This window comes from Juglans microcarpa x Juglans regia, chromosome 4D (assembly GCF_004785595.1).
Source record: "Juglans microcarpa x Juglans regia isolate MS1-56 chromosome 4D, Jm3101_v1.0, whole genome shotgun sequence".
Lineage (NCBI taxonomy): Eukaryota > Viridiplantae > Streptophyta > Magnoliopsida > Fagales > Juglandaceae > Juglans > Juglans microcarpa x Juglans regia.
Genome location: NC_054600.1, coordinates 26,293,856 through 26,317,436, shown reverse-complemented (window position 1 = coordinate 26,317,436; position 23,581 = coordinate 26,293,856). Strand labels below are relative to the sequence as shown.

The following is a 23,581-nucleotide window of genomic DNA, read 5'->3' as shown; positions in this document are numbered from 1 at the left end:
TGGGGTTGAACAGAATTCCTTACCCCCTTGTTACACAGTTGGAAATGCCATGGTTACATGATGAACATGGTTGCAATGATTGTACCCAACTCGATTAGTGTGTGATCATCATCTGCAGCCATCAAGCATAAAAAAGACTGAGGGTGAGTTTTTCAGCCCTGAAACTGTGGACGTTGGTGGCTCACACAAGCACTTTCTTAGATCTTACAAACAACATAAAATAATGCCCACACTTTGTCAAAGTGCTGTGCCTCACGCATATTCTACTTGCTTACACACCGGTGGAACTGCTCAATTCATCATGAGTTTTGTCAAAATGCTGTGTCTCAAAACCGTTGTGTTTGACTACTTCACGATTATTCACAAACAGTTCATTACTACTTACAATCACAAACTATTAATTACTATTCACAGATCATCTCGCATTTGCCTCTACTTATTTAAACATATCCAAAGGGCATCATTGATTTAAACTACTTATTCATAGTTGCAAGCATGACCTAATCAACATTAAACCCCAATCATCAGAAACTAATGCTGAGATTATAAAGTATTGTTGATCCGAATTTGCCCGTGGTGCTCCACCAAAGTGGGTCTAAAAAATAGTTGCGATCATACAAGTCCATGCACTAACTCAGAAAGGATATAGAAAAACTTGCAACTGAGAGAGAGAGAGAGAGAGATTCCGGCCAATTAAACTCATTCTATCAATGTTCATTTTTTAATTCTATCATAAATGTTATTACAATTTTTTTTTTCTTGTTCATCTTAATTGTACATAAGAAGTGCTCTAACGGCCATCTGGATCGGTGCATGTCACCACCATTAACCGTACAGAAAAGAACCTAATCAACCTTGATGGACCAAAAGACAAACAAAAGTTATTTACTTCTCTTTCCATTCCATAGCTCACATTACTAAAGTGACATAAAGGTAAAATTCGATGCCTTTTTGTCCCCTTTTTATTTTTCCTTGTCGAAAGATCCTTATATACCAGGTGTTGTAAGCTACTGGAGATATTTTCTTGCACTAATGATACATGAAATTTCAAAGGGAAGGATTATAACCTACACAAAAAAAAAAAAAAAAGAAAGTCTGCCTACAGCTGTGATGAAGAAGACGTATGATCTTCTAGCTGCTCCACAAGCACGCATCTTGACGGTGGACCAAATATGCTCAAAAATACCTGTGAACATAAAAAGCCAAGAAGAGACATGACTTCCTCGCATTATTCATCTCTCGAGATAGGTGTTTCACTGCAAATCAATAATCACTTCAATGGTCTGGATGGTACAATTGAGGTCGACTAAAGAAAAGTAGACTTCCCCCCTTCTTTCATGTATGATATGAGGAACAACTAAACTCATGCACATTTCATAAAAGCAAAACTAGAGGGACTTCCATGCAGTACTTATCAGCCAGTTAAAACATCAAGTTAATTTTGGTATATTTTTTTTTTAACTGGCTAAAATGATGCAACATGCATTTTCTCGTTGCTGTCTTTTATTTAAGTTACTTTTCGGTCCATCTATAGCTAAGCAATGCCAATTGGGGTCTAAAATTGTTCATGATTTCAATACTCCCCATGGGTAGACTGTAGACAAATGGGAATCACATCAGGACAAAAACATTGTGGTATTGTAATAAGGGCAATATTATGGACATACGGGTAAGAAAACAAGTCCATGCAAGAAACCAAGAAGGACCAATGCGAGGTACATTTGGAAGTAATAAACCTGCAATGACATAGGCAGAGAACATGTTAAATACAGTGAAAAATATTGACCACAAAAACATTAAGAGAAGCGAAGTTTAGAGAGGGATTAATACCACAAAAATTTCTGTCCTTGAGAAACAAAGAACGATCACCCCAACTAGCTTTGTCAGCGTAATTCCACTGCAAAATTATGTTGAAGACAGATTATTTAAATTTTGAGATAGTTTCTGGTTGACCGAAAACTTTATGTTGGAATTGTGGCATGTAAGATAGGGCAAAACTCATTTGGCAGCAGTGTCAAGAAGACAACAATGACATTGGAGCTGAAGTGTCATTATCTGATAAACCATGGTTTGAAGGTAAATGACAAAATAGCAGCTTAGATTACAATTAGAAGCTGAATTCATGTCTACAACTGTATTTTTTTTTTTTTAAATAGAAATATGGAATACTACAGTTATTTTGAGAAAGTACACAACAGTCCATTTATATATGTCAGAGAGTAATGCGCAGTTCTTAGGGATCCTGGACATTATCTCTGTTGCCACGGAAGAACAAAAATAGCACCTGAAGACAGATGCACCCATCGTACCCAGAGCCTCCTTAGTGCGTTGTTCCTTATCCCCACTGCTTACCTGCACAAGAAATATATGAGTAGACTAAAAGAAGAAATTTCCTTATCGTGGCACTAAAGAAAACTGTGAAGCCGAAGAAAGAGACAATGTCCCAACATTCAGAAGGGGAAGCCATCGATGACTCACCAACCATAACTCTCAAAACAAATTATTTTTTTCCACCACTACAAAAAAGAGTTAAAATATTCAAAGTTCTGCTACTACACTCCATTTTTTAACACTTTGTATTCCACGAGCAAAAAATGTGGTTGTAGCGATATTGAAACTCAAATCAAGTAAACCATAATCCCAACTAATTGTGGTTGATAAAAGGATTCTTTAGTGCCGCTTAGCTCCATCTAGGCCATTCCCATTTCCTTTTTAAGTGTAATGATATCAAGCATGGCGTTTTATTTTGTTCTGATTTTGTGGCTTATTTAAAATGGTATCAAGTATATGCTTGGCCTCTCTCCCCTTGATATTAAGATTCAAGTAAACCATGTGTGGGAAAAGGAATAGATTTCAACAAAATGTATTTTATACATTGAAACAAATACATAATGTAGTATGGAAAAAATTAAGTTTGCACAAGTCAATCAAGCACCAATGGGGAAATGTCTTTTACAAGCAGAAAGTAGAATGAAAGAGTGATACTGACCGAGAAAGCATGTGTCATATGCACACAAAACTCAACAGCAATGCCCACTGACATAACAAGGTTAACTACGGAGACTGCATTCAATTGTATATCCAGAATTGCCATCACACCCTGTACAGTGTAATCTTGTAAGCGAAGCAAAAGGAAAACAACAAATTAATTAAGCAATAATTAGCATCACCATTTCAAAGTTAAAAAACCAGGTATAAAGGAAAAAAATTACCATGAGATCTACGAGAATCATTGCTAACACCAGAAAAATAATTGCTGAACTCCAAAAACTACAAATGATAAGCCAAGAACAAGAAACAGGATCTCTAAGTTATTTCAGAAAGAATAGAACATCACTGACAAGTAGAAAAGAAGGCTATTATCTAAAGCATAACCTAAAAGCATTAATACTCACCTGCATGTGATGACTAAGCAAACAATAAACACTGCACCTGTTTACATCAAACATATCTAATTAATTCTTGTTAGTCAATATAACCATGAGTTGAATCATGTACATTTATGCTAGATTATTTAATATCACTCTGAAATCCAAATCTCATGTAAAAAGTCAAATTATCAAGATAATTTTTTTTTTATTTAATTCAAGAAATAAAACAATAGTATCCTCTTCAAAATCTCAGCCCCAAGCTGCCTGATGGTCAAAGGGGTTAGACAGCTAACCAAAAACTTTTACTCATCCCTTGCCTCATGCTTGTGGTTTTAACTTAAATAAAAAGGCATTGAGTCATTATTCTATATGTAAAATCTACATGGCGGGAGAAGAATGATGTTATAGCCTACAAAACAGCCTCTTCCACTAAGCATTAAAAAGTAAAGTTAAATATACAGAAATCTACAAAAAAGGGGGGAAGTAATATTTCTTGAAACACAAATATGCCAAATGTTATCATGGCAATAATATACGTAGCAGGCAATTAAATATCCGTAGCTTCTAGATGGTCAACCAAGTCCTTTGTGCAAAAACAAATGAGACTATTGAAACCATAAACTTAGTAGCATAGCTCATAGATCACATTTATGTGTCCTGATAACATAAATACACGTCAGTTTTTCATTGACAGTCCTCAAGTTCACTTACCAATAGCTATAGCGAGATTGATCAGAGCTGTCCTCCATATATCAAGGTATTGCTCAAAAAACATATAAAAGACTGAATATGGGAAGATTTCAATCTGCAGCAAGAAGAAATGTCATTAACAGATGCAAGATAAACTAGTACACGGTGCATTCTGCAAAAAATATTTTTCTTGCATAAGGTGAAAAGAGGCTTATATGAAATGTTGTAGGGATTCTTGTTTATTGTAGGGGTCAAAGTGATTAACTATCATTGTATTATACTGTCAATAGTATTGGTGAGAAGATCCGCCCGACAATGGTGCAAAATAAATTTAATACCTAACTAAGAATTTTTTTTTCATAATTAGTTCCAAAAAGATATATGAAAGAATTGAGACAGGGAGCACTGATATTACCTTCAAAGAATCAGAAATCTTTGATGTGAACTCTCGAGCAGCCCTCATTGAATTAACATAGTCGATCTAAAATATAACAAAGTGGGGCCTCTCTGTAATACAGGATTAAAAAAGACAACAAAAAGCAGTCTGACTCTCATGATAAAAGACACCGTCGTACCTGCCTGTTGAGGGGTGTATGATATGTACGGAATGAAGATGCGGGAATTACACTATTCTCATATCCTGTTAATATGCAATTAATAGCAATTATATAATTAATACCAAATTTAGATTTTGGGCCACATAGTATGAGCTCAAAGAGTAAACCATTACATGTCTAAACACTGGATATTTTTTAAAGAAGACAAATAATGGAAGAAAACATTCGATCCTACCTACCTTTCAGTTCCACACTACTAGTGTAAGCCCCATGGCCACCTTTGGCACAAGCAGCAGAGGGTAGGGAATTCAGGAACCATGGGAGTTTCTCCTTAAATTGTACTGTAGATGGACGGTCATTATGCAAATCTGAGTGACGAAAGCACTGAACAGCTCCAAAACCGTTAGTAACTAAGACCCCTCAATTTAAAAATGTCAATTTCACAAACAAAGACTGAGTGATAGGAAAAATCAAAGATGCAGAAGATTCATTCAAAAGATTTTTCTGCAATCTATAGTCTGTAAATTACCGTGGTACAATCTTTGCATACTCCATCCAGGCCACAAGAAACTTCATTAGGAGAACAGCAGGGAGGCTGGAAGAGAACTTACTTCAGTGATTACAAAGGTGTGAAAGCAACACAGAACAAAATTAATAATAGTGGCCAAGTCCAGAAACCGACAGGAAAAGCATGATTTGATTTATTGTATGATCACCATTACCATGATGTGGGTCATACATAGTCAAGCAAGATATTTAATACAAAAGCCCAAAAAATGTAGGCCTGTTACCAACAATGTTAGAAAACTGTGATCTATATTTTTGAAGTGGAAAGAGTTTTCACCGTTTGAGAGAACTAATTTTGACCTGAGCCTTTCAAACCTATTCAGTCCAAATACCTCAGTGCATCAAAGTCTAATGTTATAGACATGAGTAAGCCTAATCTAAAGCAGTCTAATTAGAAAATAAAACCCCAAAATTTCATAGTAATGTTAGAAAAAAGAAGCGATAACTCGAAGAACGATTGACCCGTCAAGACGCAGCCTAGTAATCAAAGGGCAGGATTGAGATGAGATGTAGACTCAGACATCTTGGGTTTGATTGCACAGTGGGAGTTCCCCTAGATTACATGATACACAAATTTTGATATTGGGGGGAGGGGGGGCACCTTGGTGAGATTCCACATCAACAAAAAAAAAGTCTTGAGAATATTTGGATCAAGACCTGATCATCGGGGGGGCAATAACTCTGATTCGTGAACTTTCGACAGCACCCAAATGCTTCTGGAGACATCCACAGAAGAAAATCATCAAGCCATGAAGCAGCTGGCTTAGCAATGTAACTCGAGTCTGGTGTTAAGGATTCTCTGGCAATCTACAGAAGCAAAAAGACAAATAATTCAAATTAAGAGGATGAACTAAGTGGACAACCAAAGATAAATGAGTAGCAAATGCCCAACAAACCAAACTAGTCAATATCTCACCTTTTATAAAAGATTCATATTCACATGAATGTGCTCTATGAAATAAATAGTGTGGGTCATAACAATAACACATTGAACAATAATACATTAATCCCATATTTTCATGGTCCTAGCAGATAATGAATGAATTAAAATGAGTAACATACAACCGTATTAACATGTGATATCCAATACCATAGGCCCTTAATATCATTTTCTAAAAAATGGCTGTCAAACTTGTGCTTTTCCACCCGAGTTCTGATATAGTTGATAAATATAATATATACTCACATATATTTTTTGTAGGCATACTTTAATATATATTTAATACGACATAATTAGCTAGATAAACTATATGTGTGTGCTATCTTCATCTCATATTGTCTATTATTCTGTTTTGGGATATCCCAAGATATTATCCACTTAGAAGAGTCAATAAACACAATTCTAATAACTCTCCTTACCCTTTCTTTGAAAAGTCAATAAACCTATTTATTTGCTTTATTTGAGTTTAAATTAAGGGGGCCTGCTCATTTAAATTTGTGAATTTATTTCAAAGACAATGCATTAAATGATTCCCCTTAAAAGGCCAACATTTTAAAGGTGGAAAAACAATACGATATGGGGAAATCTATAATAACTATAATTTTTCTTCAAACAATTGTTCAATACTAAAGATAAAGGATAAATTTACAATCAAATGAAAAATATGCCTCCCTGCATATATTTGTTTTTTTTTTTTTTATAAGAAATTTGGACCATTTCTCAATTTGTGCAATTATATTTGTTTAGAACTATATGGAAAAGTAATTTGCTATTGAGCCTCTAGAATAAATAAATCTTTGAAGAAACTCAGCTTCTAAAATCATACGGATAGAAAGCCAAAGAGAGTTTAACATGAATATATGCGGGAGTTTTTTATTGAAAAAGGTGGAAGATATATTTTCTTTATAAGTGAGAAAGTGGTGAAAGAAATTGAGGAATGTAAAAGATGTACCGAAAAGAACAGGCTCAAATAAGTAGAATAATATGAACCTATATGTCACCTTGCACAAAAGTTTGAGGATCAGAAGAAATTATCTAAAGAATATGGGAGGCATTTGATATGTAGATCAAATAGCGCTTAAGACATTTGTGTCAAAAGAGGAGGGTTACCTCATTTAAAAGGGAGTCTGAATCACATTGGCTGATGGAGCATAACTGGTTTGTATGTCTTGATTCTGAGCTGAGGAGTAGAGCAACATCAGTAACGCAGTCTTAACATAGTGACAAACATCAATCAAAATCAAGTTTCATCCCTTGACACCTTTTCTCCCACGAAGGCACATCATGGAGACATACAGGTTAAAATCAAATAGTATCATGATTAAAAGCTTAATTTCCTCTTCATCATATTGTATAAAAACAAAACAGGCACCTCGAAATTGATCCCTTCCTCTTTTCATCAAGATAGAGAACCAATGGTATCATAACAAGAATAATGATAGAGCTACAAAAGAGATCAACTTGGCAGCAAAAGGGAATATAAGGACAATAAGATACCTATAGTTATAGTTCTTCACAACAAAATATAGTGGGGGTCCAATTCTGAGATACTCTGAAACATCATTCAAATATCCCTGTAGAAATATAAATGTAGTCTTAGCATACTGAGTAAATACTTCTGCTCATGATTCATTTGTAATGAAAACATTTCAATTACTTCAACCTGAAGATAGGAGTCTCGAGGAAGAACAATCTTTTGTTCCAAACCAGGTTCAATCCTAGTGCATAATGCCTGAGATTCAGAGAGAAAGAGTGAGGCTAGTTTCAGACGTGTAGGAGAAACAGACAGATAAATCCTCATAATCTCACAGAATGCCAAAAAATGATCGAGGAAAAAAGAAACTTACAATACTAGCCAATGCATATCCAAGAAAGACAGAAATGACCACTATTTTTACTCCCCAAAGACTGAGGAAGGGTGCGTGGACTTCCTGAAATGAACATTGGAACCCAACAAGATTAGAAAGTAGGGTAAGCAATAAACACCAAGATTGTAACCAGAAAGAAAGAAATTCAAACCACCAGGCAATCATGATCCTTTTTTAAAAGGAAAAAAAGTTAGCATGAACGACTCCTGGAATTAGTAGGGACAATGTTTACAATAGTAACTGAAACTACAATAACATTTAGCATGCTACTCAACAAAGCCTCGTGCCCTTTCCCTGACTACCTGACCTCGAAGCAATCATACCCTTTCCCCAACTGCCTGAGCTCGATGCAATCATTCGTGATCTATTTGTCACCACATGAGAAAGCTGTAAACTTTTAGAGCCTTTAGTGCTTGAGTTTGATATTGAATAATACGACTAGAATTAATGTTTAAAAATTATGCATTTTCATTTATGGTTCCCTACAGATATATAGTATAAGTATGTAAAGGCTTCCACATCTAAGTGAGGCACGCTAGCAAAAACCTCCACTAGGATTGGAAAATATCTTTTTTTTATAAGTAGGATTGGAAAATATCTACCAGCAGAAAACTTAATATTATCTTTAGGATACACAATAAATTCCTTTGAACTGCATAATATTGATACGTTGAGCAATATCAGAAACTTATTACACATGCCACACAAACTGAATGATCAACCAGGCATGAAAAGAGTTATGGCTTATGCTTAAGGAGCATGAAAAGCCTACCAAACTAGAGACTACTAACTATACTAGACAAGCTGCAACCGTTCAAAATTTGACCTGGTTCCGTTTGGCCCAAGGATGGATACATACCATGAGGCTAAAGAAGGAGAGGTAAGAGCGCTTTCTCCTTGGTTATAGGAATCCCATGTTAGCAAAAGATTTCTGATATATTGCAGTTCACAATGTTTTAAGCAACCCCTGAATATTCTTCTCTCCTATTACTTAATCTATAATTCCTTTCAATCCCAAATTTTATTTATTTTGGGGCACTATTATCTCCTATTTATACATTCAGATTATACTTTAGCACAATTTTATCAAATAAATACAATTTCCATAATTTTTAAAACCCAATTACCTTCATATAACGAACCAGCAATCCCGGCTTTCTCTGCCCAATGCCTATGTTTCCATAAGAAAGCCTTCAATTAGATTTAAGTGTACAAGAAGAGGTAAACCACTAAAAATGAAAAGAATCTAATATTTTGCAATCTACAATCATCTGAGAGAATCAGGATAGTCCGTCAATTAATCATAAATTATAAAAGTACCAAGGATACCTTTATCGGAGTCCACATCTGATGAAGAAACTTTTATACAAGGAAAACAATCAACCCTCCTATCCTCAGCTCGGAGAAAGTCAAAAACAATTAAAGCAACGAAAGCTGTAACTTGCAGAAGGAAGTCGAGAAGAACAGCCAATGCTGCAGAAGAATGTGCGAACAGAGTTTGAACAATTTGCCAGGGATGAAATATCATGATATGATAAACTTAAAAAAGCATACTCGCAGGTGATATTGAAATGATTGAATACTTTTAACCTGCAAACATGGAGAACACACGGCAAGCCGGCATAGGAATAAAACTTCCAACTGCAAAAGCTAAAACCTCCGAGAGACTGGCTAGTGTTATGGATGGCCCTACTTCCACAAGTGCATTGCTTATCCGTCCTTCTAAAGGCAACTCTAATGGTTGCCGCTTAACAGCATGCACCAGTATACACATATTATCCACCCCCACCTGATATTAAAAAACGATCAACCATATAAAGATGATGTTGACACAACAATGGGGAGAGAAAAATGGTGAGGTTCATCACCATAAATTGATGAATTGTGGATTGACATTCAAATAACTATAACAAGGGAAAAAACTTGTATGGATACTAATAGATGAAAAGTTAACTGCAAGATGAGCAACAAATTTAATGAACATTTTGCAGCTACTGCACAACAAAACAGGATTGAGTGTATCCTTCCAGTCAAGAACATGGTAATCACAATGTTGTAGAAAAAATGCATGAAATTTAAAAGATACAGGTGGGAAGGAACTTACAGCTAGAACAAGAAAAGGAATAACTTCCATGATGATCAGTGTCGATTTTACTCCAATGACGCTAAAGAATCCAACTGATGCAAGAACGGACAGCATGACAAGAATGACTCCAGAGAAACCAAGCAACATCTGGAATTCACCCATCATATGATATCAATTATATTAGAGAAAGGTAAGCTTCCTACGCAGATATTCAGCATTCCAAACACTAGAGAGCAGGACTCCAGAATAAACAAAAATTCCATCAAGATAAAAGAACAATTAAACCAAGGATGAGACCATACCTTGGATGAAATATAAAAAGAAGATAAACGAGGTGTATCACCCAAAGTAAGAGAAATGTAAGCAAACATCACGAGATAGCTTATCTGCAAAAAATAAAGTAATAAATATAGACAAGAAATTGTAACTTGATTAAAAAGTACATATAAAGATAATAGAAGAAAAATGGCTCAGCCACAAGACTATTCAATGAAGAGAATAAATGAGTTTGGGAATATTTTGAAAGTTGTTTCCACATCTTTCCACGCTCAAGGAAAAAAGGGGGGAAAGAAAAACCAACCAATATAGTAATGGCATCTGCAGTACTTTCTCTTTTCAATTCTTCCTCAATAGAGCTTTCCGAGGAAAAAGAAAGTGTTAAATTTTGAGACTGCGCCAACGGCAACAACTCATCCTAACAGAAACAAGTAATTAAGAAGAAGAGATTAAAAAACAAAACAAAAAGGAGTTCCAACCACCAACAAATTAGTAATGCTTATGCAGGAATACGTATCTAATCATATCACATCAACAGTTCAAAATCGGCAGCCTTGCTTTTTAAAGCAGCATAGCAAGATGATAACACTATCCCAACAACTTGGGTCAGCAAACTAAATCCATTTCCACTTATTTGACCACTTAGGGCCAGATGTTTTTATCATAGGCTGCCATGAATTTGCTCATAATCATGGCACATTTCCTTTTTGCAATGCAGAAGTTGGGATGTTTACATTTAAAGTGCAGAACTTGGCTATGCCCACACGTCCATATCTTATGTCCAATTGCAGGCTATGATGGCACTAGCAAATCCAAGCTTTGTTGCTGCAATTGCTAGAAGCCATATTTATAGTCTTGAAAAAAGTTAAATATTTAACCTGGATAAACATGGTTTTAACTAGCTATTCTAACTTATTCTCAAAGATGACCTAGAAAGTCACTAAAAACCATATAAACAATAACACCCTCACTAATAAATTTCTTAGACTAAGCAAAAGATAAATTAGGACTTACAGATATAGTATTACAACGCTAACACCCACATTTCGTCAGTTTTGAGGTGGGAAATTGATTGAAGGTTAGATTTTGGTATGACGTTTGATATGGAGATCAACCTTCAAAGGTAGTATTCCCAGTTTTGTTTAGCATTTCAAGCTGTAAGGATACTTCGGTAGCAGAACTTATGCAATTTTCTGACAACAAACCGCAGTGAAATATTATTTTTATCAGATCAGCATATGATTAGGAGGTGGAGGAAATCTCTTCATTACTGCATCGAGTAATATTCTGTAAAAAAAGACGTTCGAGGTTAAATTTTCTACCATGCACTCATCCTTCAAGCTGGAGGTTCATTCCTTTGAAAGAGCTTACGGAGGCATTTTTTGTTAATAGAAGCCCTTGAGAAGATTCTTATGGAGGATAACTTGAGAAAAAGACTGATCACCATAATGGGGTGGTGTTGTATGGGCAAACAAAGCAAAGAAAGCATCGATCATCTCCTAATTCAACATGAGGCGGTTATGGAGTTACGTTTTGATCTTTCATCTTTTGGATACAACTGGATCATGCCCCAGCCGTGTGGTGGAGATGCCGGCCTGTTAGAAAAACCTTTTGGGGAGCCACAGTAACATCAAAATCTGAAGGATTGTTCATTTGTGCTTAATGTGGTGCGTTTAGTAGGAGTGTAATAATAGAACCTTTGAGGATGGTGAGAAGATGATACAAGAGTTATGATTATGCTCAAATCTCTTCATAGTTGGGAATGGCTGCCCACAACAGTTTGCAATTTGCTAGCTTTGTTGATTTTATGAACTCTTGTGTTCTTTTTCAACTTCTAGTTAGTACACTTCTCTGTACACAGGTTGCACCCCTCTACGCTATTATTAATATTATTAAGATTAACTTACTTAACAAAAGAAATAAGAAACCCAATACTTCAGCGTAGCACATAAGAAAAAACACTATTGCACAAGAAACAACCATTGAAGGGAAAATTGTACCAAGAACAAACCTTCACTAACTGAATAAAAGCCTTCTCCCAAGCCACTGCTCTTTGAGTTTCATTTCCTTCTTTGTCAATAGCATTATTTACGGGATAAGTAACTATGAATGCGGAAGCCTGTCACAGAATCATCACCGTAGGGTTATCACATGCTCCCCCAATTAAGTTGCCAAATTAAACGGGATGGAAAGGATTACTACCTCGGAATAATTGTTTGCGGGGAAACCTCCTAATGCAGTGCTTGGATCTAAAGGAGCTTTAAATGCACTCATACATTTGTCTGCAGAGGAATAATGCTGAAAAAATAGAGGTACAGATTGAGCAAAAAAAAGTTTAGAGCTCTAGTCATGATGTCAAATAATTGTTTCATCATGGCTAAGGATCAAAATCTAAGCACACTGACCCTACGAATATAATGTCAGCACATTAGTGTTTGAGGCTGGTCAATCTCACATTATAGCACTATTTAAGCTCATGAAGATCATAACTTAGATGTTCCATTCGTCCCATAATCTTTTGTCACCTTTGAAAGCATCACCTTTGAAGGCATCATGTCTCCAGAAGAAAGTTACTACTTTTGAACAACTAATATACTGTGTTTAAACACAAATGAAGCATATTCACCTATGCCTTCTCTCTCCTATAAGCTCCCTGCACCTGGTTTTTGGAGCATGTGTCTGCGTGTGTGCGTGTACGTGTGTATTTGCTATGAAGAAAAAAAAAAGATACGTATTCGCTACTACGCTAATAGTAGGTAAGTATCAGAAACAATTGGATTAAAAAGAGTTCATGAAAACGCTTGGAATGTATGTGTAAACAGACAACAGCAAAGCCAAGCTCTACAGCTTTATACAAAATGAAGATGGAAATTACCAAAAAAGCATACCTGAAAACAATACTCAAGGTGTTCAACTCCCCCATAATTGTCATAATTTTCAGGATCCATTTTAAAATACTGTCACCAAGAAGAGAAGAAAACAAGAAAAAGTAGGTTAATACATTAGATATACTTGTAAAAAAAACCAATCGTGACAGTAGATATAAAGGAGCTTTAGCCATAACTAGAATTAATATAACATGGCACTTCAACAAAAACAGATCACAACAGATGAAAATCTTAGCAAGATGCAATGCCAAATTGAAAAAAAAGATATGTTACTGTCACACAATGAAACAATAACACAGGCAATATCAGATGGAAGCCCAACAACAATTTGAAATAGCTACCTTATATTCTAAATCATAAATTAACTAATTAATTTTTGCTCGCCAATGCCAAGTGTCCTACACAAAAACTTGCCAATGTATCAATAAGAACAGAAGGAAAAGCAAATGAATAAAGAAATAAAGGCCTTTAGGTCAGTTCTTTTGGCATATATATATGTATAAACGAAGAACTAGGTTAGTGAAACCATATCAAGTCTTTCTACTCATATTAGACTTCCTTTAAAGCACCCAATAACAAACATGGCAAAAAGTATTATTAAAATGGACTTTAACTACACAAACATAAAAAGAAAAAAGATTTTACGAGTTCCATCATTAGATCCAATAGTGTGCAGTACCCAAGCACAGACCACCAAGTTTACCTGTAAAACACTTTGAGTGGCACAATCCTGGTCCAGTGGTTTCATACAAATATCACCGAGGCTTATCATTGATCCTGAATAATTTGCATGAATTCCATCAACCTGGAAAAAAAAGTAACATTGGAAAAAATTACATGGCCACACTCACAAATGATTTATAAAGAAAATGAAGAAAAGGATATCTAGAAAGAAAAATAAAATAAAATCATAGTCCATTGCAAGTCACATCTAAAAAGAAACACCGCAATGTATACCTTCTTTTGTATCTCAAACAGTAACTTAATGTTGCTTTCAGTCACTATACTTGGTGATCTACCATCCATAGCATCTGGGATTGTTGCTAATATAATCTGGAAAGAAAAATGCAGAACATTATTAGCTCTTTGAAGTGAAGAAAATGCTACAATCCCCCACCACGGTGCTGCGTAAGAAATAAAAAATGGCCAGCACTGTTATCAACTCCCTGGTCAGTGGCGGAGTCGGGATTTTTCCATTTCCAGCAGAAGTGTTTTTTTTTTATAAGTAATAAAAGATTTTATTCCCAAGAAATAGGCATAAGCCCAAGTACACAGGACGTATACAAAGGAAATACCTACTACTTTCCAAAAACGAAAGGAAAACTAAAACAGATTCTGGAAATTATCTTCCATTACAAAAGTTTTAGCCCACAAATTCAAAGTACTAAAGAAAAAATCCCCAAGTTCTCCCAATGAACATTCTCTGTCTTCGAAGCATCTCTCATTCCTTTCAAGGCATAGGCACCACATGAGACAAGAAGGAATCATCTTCCAAACATGAACAGCATTCTTGCTACCCTTAAATCCTTTCCACCCTACCAATAAATCCACAACTTCCTTGGGCATTACCCAAAGTAAACCAGTCCATTCAAACCCTCATTCCACAAGAACCTGGCCACTTCACAATGAAGAAAGAGGTGATTAACAGATTCCCCATCCTTCTAGCACATGACACACCAATCAGCAATGTACATACCTCTCCTTCTAAGATTTTCAGTTGTCAACACTTTGCCCAAGGATACCACCCAACAGAAAAAAGCAACCTTGGAAGGAACTTTCACTTTCCATATGTTTTTCCAGGGAAATTCACAACTCCTGTGACTGGTTAATATTCTGTAAAAAGAGAGACTGAGAACTTAGAATTTCGTGCAGGAATCCACAGCATGCTGTCCTCCCTACCTAGCATCAACTTTGATCTGTAAAGTCTTTCCAGAAAAGCCTTAAGATCATCCACTTCCCAATCATTAACATCCCTGATAAAGATAACATTCCACTGATAAAGATGACATTCAATGCAACAAAAATAATTTCCTACAGCTGCATTTTGATCCCTTGCAATTCTAAAAAGAGAGGGAAAGTCCAGCTTAAGGGAAGAATCCCCACACCACTAAGTCATGCCAGAAAAGTATCCTCTTCCCATCTCCCACCTTCAATCTAATATGATTTGAAAATACCCCCCATCCTTTTCTAATGAACTTCCACAAACTCAGCCCATACGCACCACTAGTATCTTTAGAACACCAACCTTCCCACAAACTACTACTATCTTTTACATTAATAACATTATTTCAAAAGGCATTACTTTCCAAGTGGTATCTCCAAAGCCATTTCCCAAGTAATGCTCTATTAAACAATCTCAAATTTTTTATCCCCAACCTACCACAATCAATCAGTTGACAAACTTCTTCCAACTAACCAAATGGAATTTTTTTTCAACTCTCTTACCACCTCATAAAAAATTCCGAAATAAACTCTCAATTCTTCTTTCAACCCTTGCCGGCAACGGAAAAAGAGATAAAAAATAAGTGGGAAGGTTAGACAAAGTACTTTCGGAAATAAGTGAGAGTTCGCCATTTGATGAAAGAATTTATTGCACCTATCTCCTTCCTTCAACCACAGCACCCTGGATTTTTGCCTCCAAGAAATTTCCTCCATTAACACTATATTTTCCAGTTCAGAAACCACCCCTATTTTTCTTATTCTGTCCTCCCTCGATATCACCCCTTGCACCTCCTTCTCATCCAAACCTCTCAATTCTTCCAAAAGAAGCTTCCTCTTGCTATCCAAATTCCCAAACTCCTCTTCATTCCATCTTTTTATATCTTAAGAGATTTCAATTTTCCAGCCAAGACAAAACTAGGAGTGCCAGAAAAATTATAGGAATTCCACCAACTTCTCACCCTATCCACGAATCTCCCTCATCCTTCAGCCACCTGTTTTCAAATTTAAAATACCTTCTCCCCCCCTCAATTCCACCACAATACAACATGATAGGATAATGATCAGAACACAATCTCGGCAATAATTTCTTACTCAAACCAGAAAAATGTGCCTCCCAAAAGGCGAAACCAGAAACCTATCCAGCCTTGAAAATGACCTACCATTAGACCAAGTATTATCTCCTCCCACCAAAGCTGAAAAAGTAGACATTGCATGTGAAAAATATGATTCCCCCGATCTCTCACTAGGGAAACGAGTGAGATTAAAATTCTCACCAAAACACCAAGGTAAATTCCACCAACCACATACACCCAACATTTCATCCCATAATAACCTCCTATCCACATTAGGGCCATACACTCCAGCAAACGCCCATTCAAACCCATCCTCAATATTCTTAAAATGACATGCCACCAAGAATTCCCTCACAAAATGATCCCTCAACTCCACCACCCTCCTATTCCACATTATTATAATTCCACCCGAAACCCCATTAGACACCAACTCTACCCAACCCACACTACTACAATTCCACAAACTCTTAACAATAGCTTGATTCACAAATTTCAGTTTACTTTCTTGAAGGCAAATCACATCCACCCTCCATTTTCTAAACCAATTTTTCACCCGAAGACGCTTTCGAAGGTCATTAAGACCCCTTACATTCCAAGAAATAATCTTTGGCTTCATCTGGAATCTATCACAGCCTTTCCTTTCCCTTATTCCTAACTACGCCTCCTCCCTTCCCATCATAGTTTACTGAGCATGACAACCCTTTCAATTCCCTCTCCTTCTTTAAGACAGATCTGGCCAATGAAGGCTGACCAGCCTCAATAGCAATCAATAAAGCTCTAAACTGTTCCTCAAAACCATCACAAGACACACCCACACACTCCTTAATCTCATCCACATTTCTCAACACCCAATCTGAAGATTTTGAATTCCACTCAATATCAGGGAAAACAGAACATAGGCTGTTTTAATCCTCGGTTGATCTGGGTGTGCTGTTGAGGGTAACAAAAGGCAAAACAATAGGCTGGTTTTATATTAACAGTACAATTAGTTCAACAATACATCAAAAAGTCTAAAGAATGATAACATTTGAAACACCAAATTTGAGCTAAAGTTTTGAAAAAACAAGTTTAAAGCAACAATTGAAACTTATTTTCCTCCCAACCCTTGCTCCACCACTGTCCATGGTGTCGACTCACAATTAAATTGCCTTTTCATATATGATATCTCAAAATTGAATAAAAAGACAGAATAAAATATTACCATTACTACAGCGAATTCCCTATATGCTGGTTAAGGCACAAAATGCATTGTAAGGGAAATGAACATTTAAGAACTATGCCTTTTGCATCATGTTCTAATACATCATGGTTTGAAATATATGTTGCATTGGTATTATTCTCCGAAAATACAGGAAAGGAAATAAACAAGAGAATAGATGTATTTATCTTGTATGTAGTTGAACACGATACGTTAGGAAAAAAAACACTATAATATTAAAAAGAGAATACAAGATATTTACAGAGCCAAATGACCAATAGACTACTTGTGTGTTTGACTCAAACGGGAATTTAACCTATATAATAAGAAACAGTGATGGGAAACATTCATGAATAGCACCAGTGAAAACTGACATTGGGTCTCCTTAAGGCCTTAAATAAAGTATTTCCGTGTAAATGTATAGTTATTAAACCTAGTTAAAGTATAACAAAAGACTAGATAAGGTGACAATTTTTTTTTTTTAAGAAAGATAAAATTTTATTGAATCAAGTAACCAGGCATTGCCCAAGTATACAGGGAGTATACGAAAAAGAACACCTAGTTACAAGTTAGGAGCTAGAAAATGAGACAAGAAAGTCATGAAAACTAGATCCATTGAGTACAATGGCAGAAGCCCAAAGAAAAAAGGTGTGAAAAAAGAAACTCCTAAGCTCATCAAAGTAGAACCTGTTCAATTCTGTAAAAAGGAGCTAGGTGGCTGTCAAAAAATTGCTTCTCTTCTGCAGCTCTACTCCCAGGCCCAACCCATAGCTGAAACAGTGCATATATCAAATGACATAAATGTAGACAACACAAATATGGTAATAACAGTAAAATACAAGTAAAAATTTTGTACTAGATAGTGGAAACAGCCAGTCCCTTCAGGAAGCTAGAGGTAGGATCAAGCAGTTAATGTTGAATAAAATATTCCAAGAAGCCAAATATACACTTGAGAATCCATGTATACAGAATGAAATAATGAGAATATTAAATCCACAAATTCAAATAAATTTTACAAAGATGGTAGCCCACAGAAAATAAAGCTCATTTAAGTGCCAAACCAGTACCTTCTCAGGCCGTGTCTCCACCTTGAAACGGATTAGACCTAAACAAAGCATAAGAACTATAGCCAATGATGAACACAAAACTAAGGTCGGATTTCTAGCAACCCATGTTCCATATCTCCTGAACATGAAAACAAGTACACGATGTCAAAAATCATTCTGCTTTTAGAATCATAAGCATTAGTGGAAATGACAGTGACCTGTAAAAGTTTGACATGTATCCTTGCACGACTGAAAGCCGGACCCCATTTCTAATTTGAGGAGAATCTTCAAGCATCTGATATTCAAAGAAAACATGCGATAAGATTAGCCAACAAATGAAAGGAACAGAAAGTACACTTCTTAAAAAATCGAGCATAAATTCTTTTTGTAGGAAATACAAAATGGAGGAATAATAGAAGAGAGTTATGTCCGAGTCCATCATGAGCCAGATAATGAGCATAGCTGAGCAGTATTGTGGTTGCTAGTACAGTACTTATTCAGTCAGACAAAAAAACGTTAAAAAACAAAAGCATGTAAATGAGCGTGGCCAGTGAATTCAGGTTCCTTTCTTTTTGGTCCTTGGCTAGGAAAATCTATATCTATTAATAAATTAATGAGTCTAGGATTATAAGGTGGCAACTCAAAACTTTTGTTTCTGCACCCAGTTTTTAGGATTTTCTCGTCATTCTCTTTTACTGCTTAGGTGTACATCTTGTATACTTCCTGGGTATATATGGCTTGAACCTTTTTCGAGTTTGAATAAAATCTACCCTATTTATCAAATATACACACACACACAACACATACACTCCTCTGAGAGAAACAAGCCACAGGATTTTTTTTTATCAGTAAATAGGAATTTTATTAAAAATAGGTGAGGCCAATGAATTAGTATTTTTTCTTTTCATTGTTTAAACAGCTAGCAACCAATGAGCCTTGCACTCAAGTTATATTATTAGATCTGACTAATTTAGCAAGGATGATTATTTAATTACTGGGAATGGTAGGTAATCAGCATGTACCTGCATGGGGAAGTTCTCATCCTTTTTCCTGTTAACAGAATGGAGTTGACCAACATCCATTGCATTCAACACTGGTTTTGTTCTAGAATGTGGGTTCCTTTCTCTTGTATGATGAAATAAACCCCATCCTAAGAATATAGAAACCAGTACGACATACAGGATTGCTAATGCAAAGTCAATACATTTGGCCTGCAGTTGCCAAACAGAGAAACTATATTAGCGAAGTCATCTCTGTTATATGAGGTTACACGACTTAGTGCCAAAAAGAATTTGAATTGGAATGCATATAAATCAAAGCAGCTGCCAAGGTTTGGAACTACAGTACAATAGGCTCTCACCTTAAGAGACCCAATTCTCACCGAACAAGAACCCCTTTTGTGGGTAGCCGGAGGAGAAGTATTAGTACATACTGGAGATGAACGGCAATCACCACAAGAACAGCGCAGTGAAATATCACCACATGAATAAGAAGTAACATTCATAGGTTTCATTCCAGATGACTCGGCAGCATTTGAATGGAACATAATGGCATATGGCGAACCTGGCAAATTTAGCCCTGCCCGTCTACCAATAAATGCAAACCACTCTGCCACAAACATTATAGTATGAGCAGTACAACATATAGAACAGCATGAATAATTACAAAACATGTAAAAGCACTTAGCACCTCAAAGACCAAAACGTCTTCCATGCCACTAAAATGATTAAAATATAAACAACTTCATAAGGAAGTAATGGCATGAAGGAAGAAGAAAACTTAAATGTCAATATTGCTCCTGTACATGCAGAAAAAGTTTTTAAAACTATATTGTACTTCCTTTCTAAAACCTTGCATATTTTTTTATTATAAAATGTGGGGGTTTCCACCAGTTTTTCATCCATCATTTGAGGAGAAAAAATAAAAAACCCATCGGCAATAATTTTTCCTAGTCATGGAGGCCTCATAAAACCCAGAAACAAATACATCTCTTCCTTTCTCAATAATTATATATTTGCCTCTATATATCTAAGCAATCACATAAATCTTAAAAAACCCATTGATGAGATAGGATCCAATTACACTCCTTTTAAAGAGGAAGTTGAGCAAATTTCCAATCTAAAATAAATTTTTAAAAACTGTGGGATTTATAGACAGCAGCCAAGCTATTTACAATAGTCAAGGATATGGATACCCTTCAAGATTTCACATTCACAAACATGATTAATAGATTAGGCATCTTATTGGATATTTGTTATTCAACCCCACTATGGTAGAAAACTACTGCATACAACGTATGGCGCGCACACACACACACAGGTTCCAATTTCAAAAGGATCAGATACCTTTAAAATTTTGAGCACCAGCACCAATAAATTCTAGAGCTCGGGAGTTCATGGTACCATACTTTACATCCTTGCAGGAGTCATATAATCCTTCACCAAAAGCATCAGTTATATAAAAATCAATCCCATCCACGGTCAAATTGCTATTAACCTGAAAAAAAAAATTAATAAGTTTACATAAATAGAGATACACTTTCATATATACCATTGTGTGCCTCTCCAATAAGATATATACACCTCTGGAAATCACTTCCTCAAATAAACACCAATTGTTTAAAATTTGCTTTAGCAATTTCAAACTTGTATCCAATAGAAGATACTGCAGCGAGCAACAAAAAGATAGAAAGGGAAGCTACATGGATTACTATAGATATTGTACACGTCATTATCTATACCTAAGGAGAATATCAAAGATCATAGGATCACTGGTAAAACTGGTGCTTTGGCAACTCAAACTTTGTAAACAAGAAACTGTTTATAAATAACAAGATTCCAAGTAAGAGCATAACATTTTGCCAATATTATAAAATGGTACTTGTTGCAAAATTATTATCCTTTCCAACGTTATGAAAGACAAGATTGCCTGATGAGGAGCACAACAGAATGACAACAATAAGACCCTTTGCAATTATTACCAGGAAGGATAAGTGGGAGTTCCTGACCTTGGAAACAGAAGTCACATTGATAAATAAACTCTGATTAGGAGAGCAGGTAAGCTCACAGAACAGATTCAAAAAGTTTCTCAAGCATGCTGGACAACCTACAAGGAAAGGAATTGCCTGCAAGAAAAATAATTGTTATAAAACACAACGACATTATTTTAGGGGAACTGAAGAGCTTAAAAAAGAAAGAGCAAGATGGACAAACATATCTGAAGAGCTATAAAACTCAGCAGACCTCAGGCTCAATTACCAAAAAATTTACAACATATGCTTCATGAACGAGTGAGAAATATGGATTATCACATTGAATACCAAATAATACAGGAGTGGCCAATCTTAGCCAAACTAACAAAATTGATTAAAAAAAGAAAGAAAAATGAGACAGGGCACAAATGGTAGGATTCAATAAAAATCTTACTTGCTGGACTTGGGTTCGTAATGTGTCAAACTGAGCTTCTGTGCAACAAACATTGCCAGTGATTGTTGGGCATAAACTTTGGATCTTTGACGAAAGCAACTCATCTGGCTGGTAAGCATGACAACATATTACGTAATCATCAGATAACTACAGCTTTCACGGCTTCAAAAAATATAGGAAAGAAAACTTGAACTAGCAGAACTGGAGGTAAGTTAGACTGGTACCTACCCTGAAAACAGGGATCAACCCAGTAATCAAACAACGCCAAAAATGTTGTATAATAAAGCGAGACATATGCATACATATGTACACAAATAGATATAAGAAAACAATAGTTATATCGGTCGCTGTGGTAATAGTAATCCAGCCGAGCAAACGCTGGGACGGAAATAGACGATTATGCCATACCTTCACAGCAGGGGAACCGAAAGGACAGTTCAAAACTTTTCCATCCGTACGTTTTCCACAAATGCCATACATCGTACAATGGTCTTCAGTATGTCTTTCCCTGAACAACATCGAGAATTATAAATTCTCAAAAATCCAGATATAATAAAATAAACATAATCAAGTTCTTTTCATCAAGTTTAGAAAAGTATACGGTAAGGAAGAACAATTCGACTTTTCAGAATCGCAAAGAAAGAAAACGCTCGTTAGTTTCGACCGCAAATAATTCACTTCATGTCAGTATACGCAACACTGAGTATATACCATACAGAAGCAGGGCGTGCCGGTATCGCAACTTTTTGTTATATCCTAAATCTAACCATTGTGATGTGATTGTATATAATCTGCGGTGATTGAACATAAGAAATTATCTCCTCACCCTGATGTGGCAGTGGACGTCAAAAGAAACCGCGCGTCTGACGTCTCTGCGTTCACTACAGATAAGGTAGTTAAGACCTGCACATAATACCCATATTCGGACAAATTAATCAAAGAGAACGCCCCATTCCCTTGCATATCTACATCTTATGAATAACTCTATATCTATATCTTATACTTAAAATCAAACCTGCCTAAATTAGACAGTCAGGAGTTACACATAATTTAGAACTTCGTTTGATTGCGAAGAAGAGAAAAGAGAATAGAAGAGGACGAAAGAATTCTAAAAATACATGAAAATTTGACAAATTAGACAGGAAAAGAAGAGAGGGAGGAAAAAAAACTGGCTTCTATCATCCGCTGTCGCTTAAAAAATCGAGTAGAGCTTGGCAGAGGTAAAATTTTCCGTTTCCTTCAAAAATAGGAAAAACATCTTCCAATATAAGAAATAAGAATTTTTAATTTCCTTCATAGTTTCCTTTTCCATGATATCCTCTTAAAACGAATAAAGGAAGAAAGCTACGAAAAGAAAAAGGAAAAAAGATCGAGGCAAAATGGGGGAAAAAGTTGGGAGAAAAAGTAAAGGAAGGGAGAGAAAATGGAGAAGGGAGCATGAACAGAGGAGTTCTTGCCTGGAACAAAGAAACAGAAATGAGAAACCCTAGAAGAAGCCACATTGTTCTACTCCTGCACCAGAGTTCCATCTGGGAGAGAGAAACCGCGAGCTATGCGTATCCTTCTGTATCTCTATGCGAGCGAGAGAGAGTGTCAAGTGCGTGAGACTGAAGTAAAAGCGAAGAGCCGTTGCGGTTGTATTCAGAGTGGGAGAG

The 23,581-nt window shown here is 35.9% G+C and overlaps 1 protein-coding gene across 2 annotated transcripts; it reads right to left on the bottom strand.

Moving 5' to 3' along the window:
• Positions 1-873: 873 nt before the first annotated feature.
• Positions 874-23,581, bottom strand: LOC121259944 (NPC intracellular cholesterol transporter 1-like). Of its 2 annotated transcripts, XM_041161765.1 has the most exons (39): positions 23,384-23,580; positions 22,753-22,829; positions 22,335-22,434; positions 21,927-22,034; positions 21,509-21,625; positions 20,847-20,997; positions 19,862-20,109; positions 19,524-19,712; positions 18,720-18,796; positions 18,523-18,640; positions 18,143-18,226; positions 14,201-14,296; positions 13,947-14,048; positions 13,244-13,312; positions 12,558-12,653; positions 12,367-12,474; positions 10,660-10,773; positions 10,382-10,465; positions 10,098-10,226; positions 9,584-9,782; positions 9,323-9,466; positions 9,121-9,164; positions 7,973-8,056; positions 7,789-7,857; positions 7,623-7,699; positions 7,236-7,305; positions 5,843-5,992; positions 5,148-5,213; positions 4,858-5,002; positions 4,637-4,701; positions 4,477-4,542; positions 4,083-4,176; positions 3,396-3,432; positions 3,213-3,270; positions 2,990-3,100; positions 2,285-2,352; positions 1,831-1,897; positions 1,668-1,736; positions 874-1,186 (listed from the first exon to the last, which is right to left on the bottom strand). In XM_041161765.1, the coding sequence occupies exons 1-39, from the start codon at positions 23,453-23,455 to the stop codon at positions 1,100-1,102; spliced, it is 3,909 nt and encodes a 1,302-aa protein (XP_041017699.1). In that variant the 5' UTR covers positions 23,456-23,580; the 3' UTR covers positions 874-1,099. The 2 variants fall into 2 exon arrangements, 1 of the variants encoding a protein (XP_041017699.1); XR_005939654.1 differs by lacking the exons at positions 874-1,186; positions 1,668-1,736; positions 1,831-1,897 and having other exon boundaries at positions 2,315-2,352; positions 2,990-3,114; positions 23,384-23,581.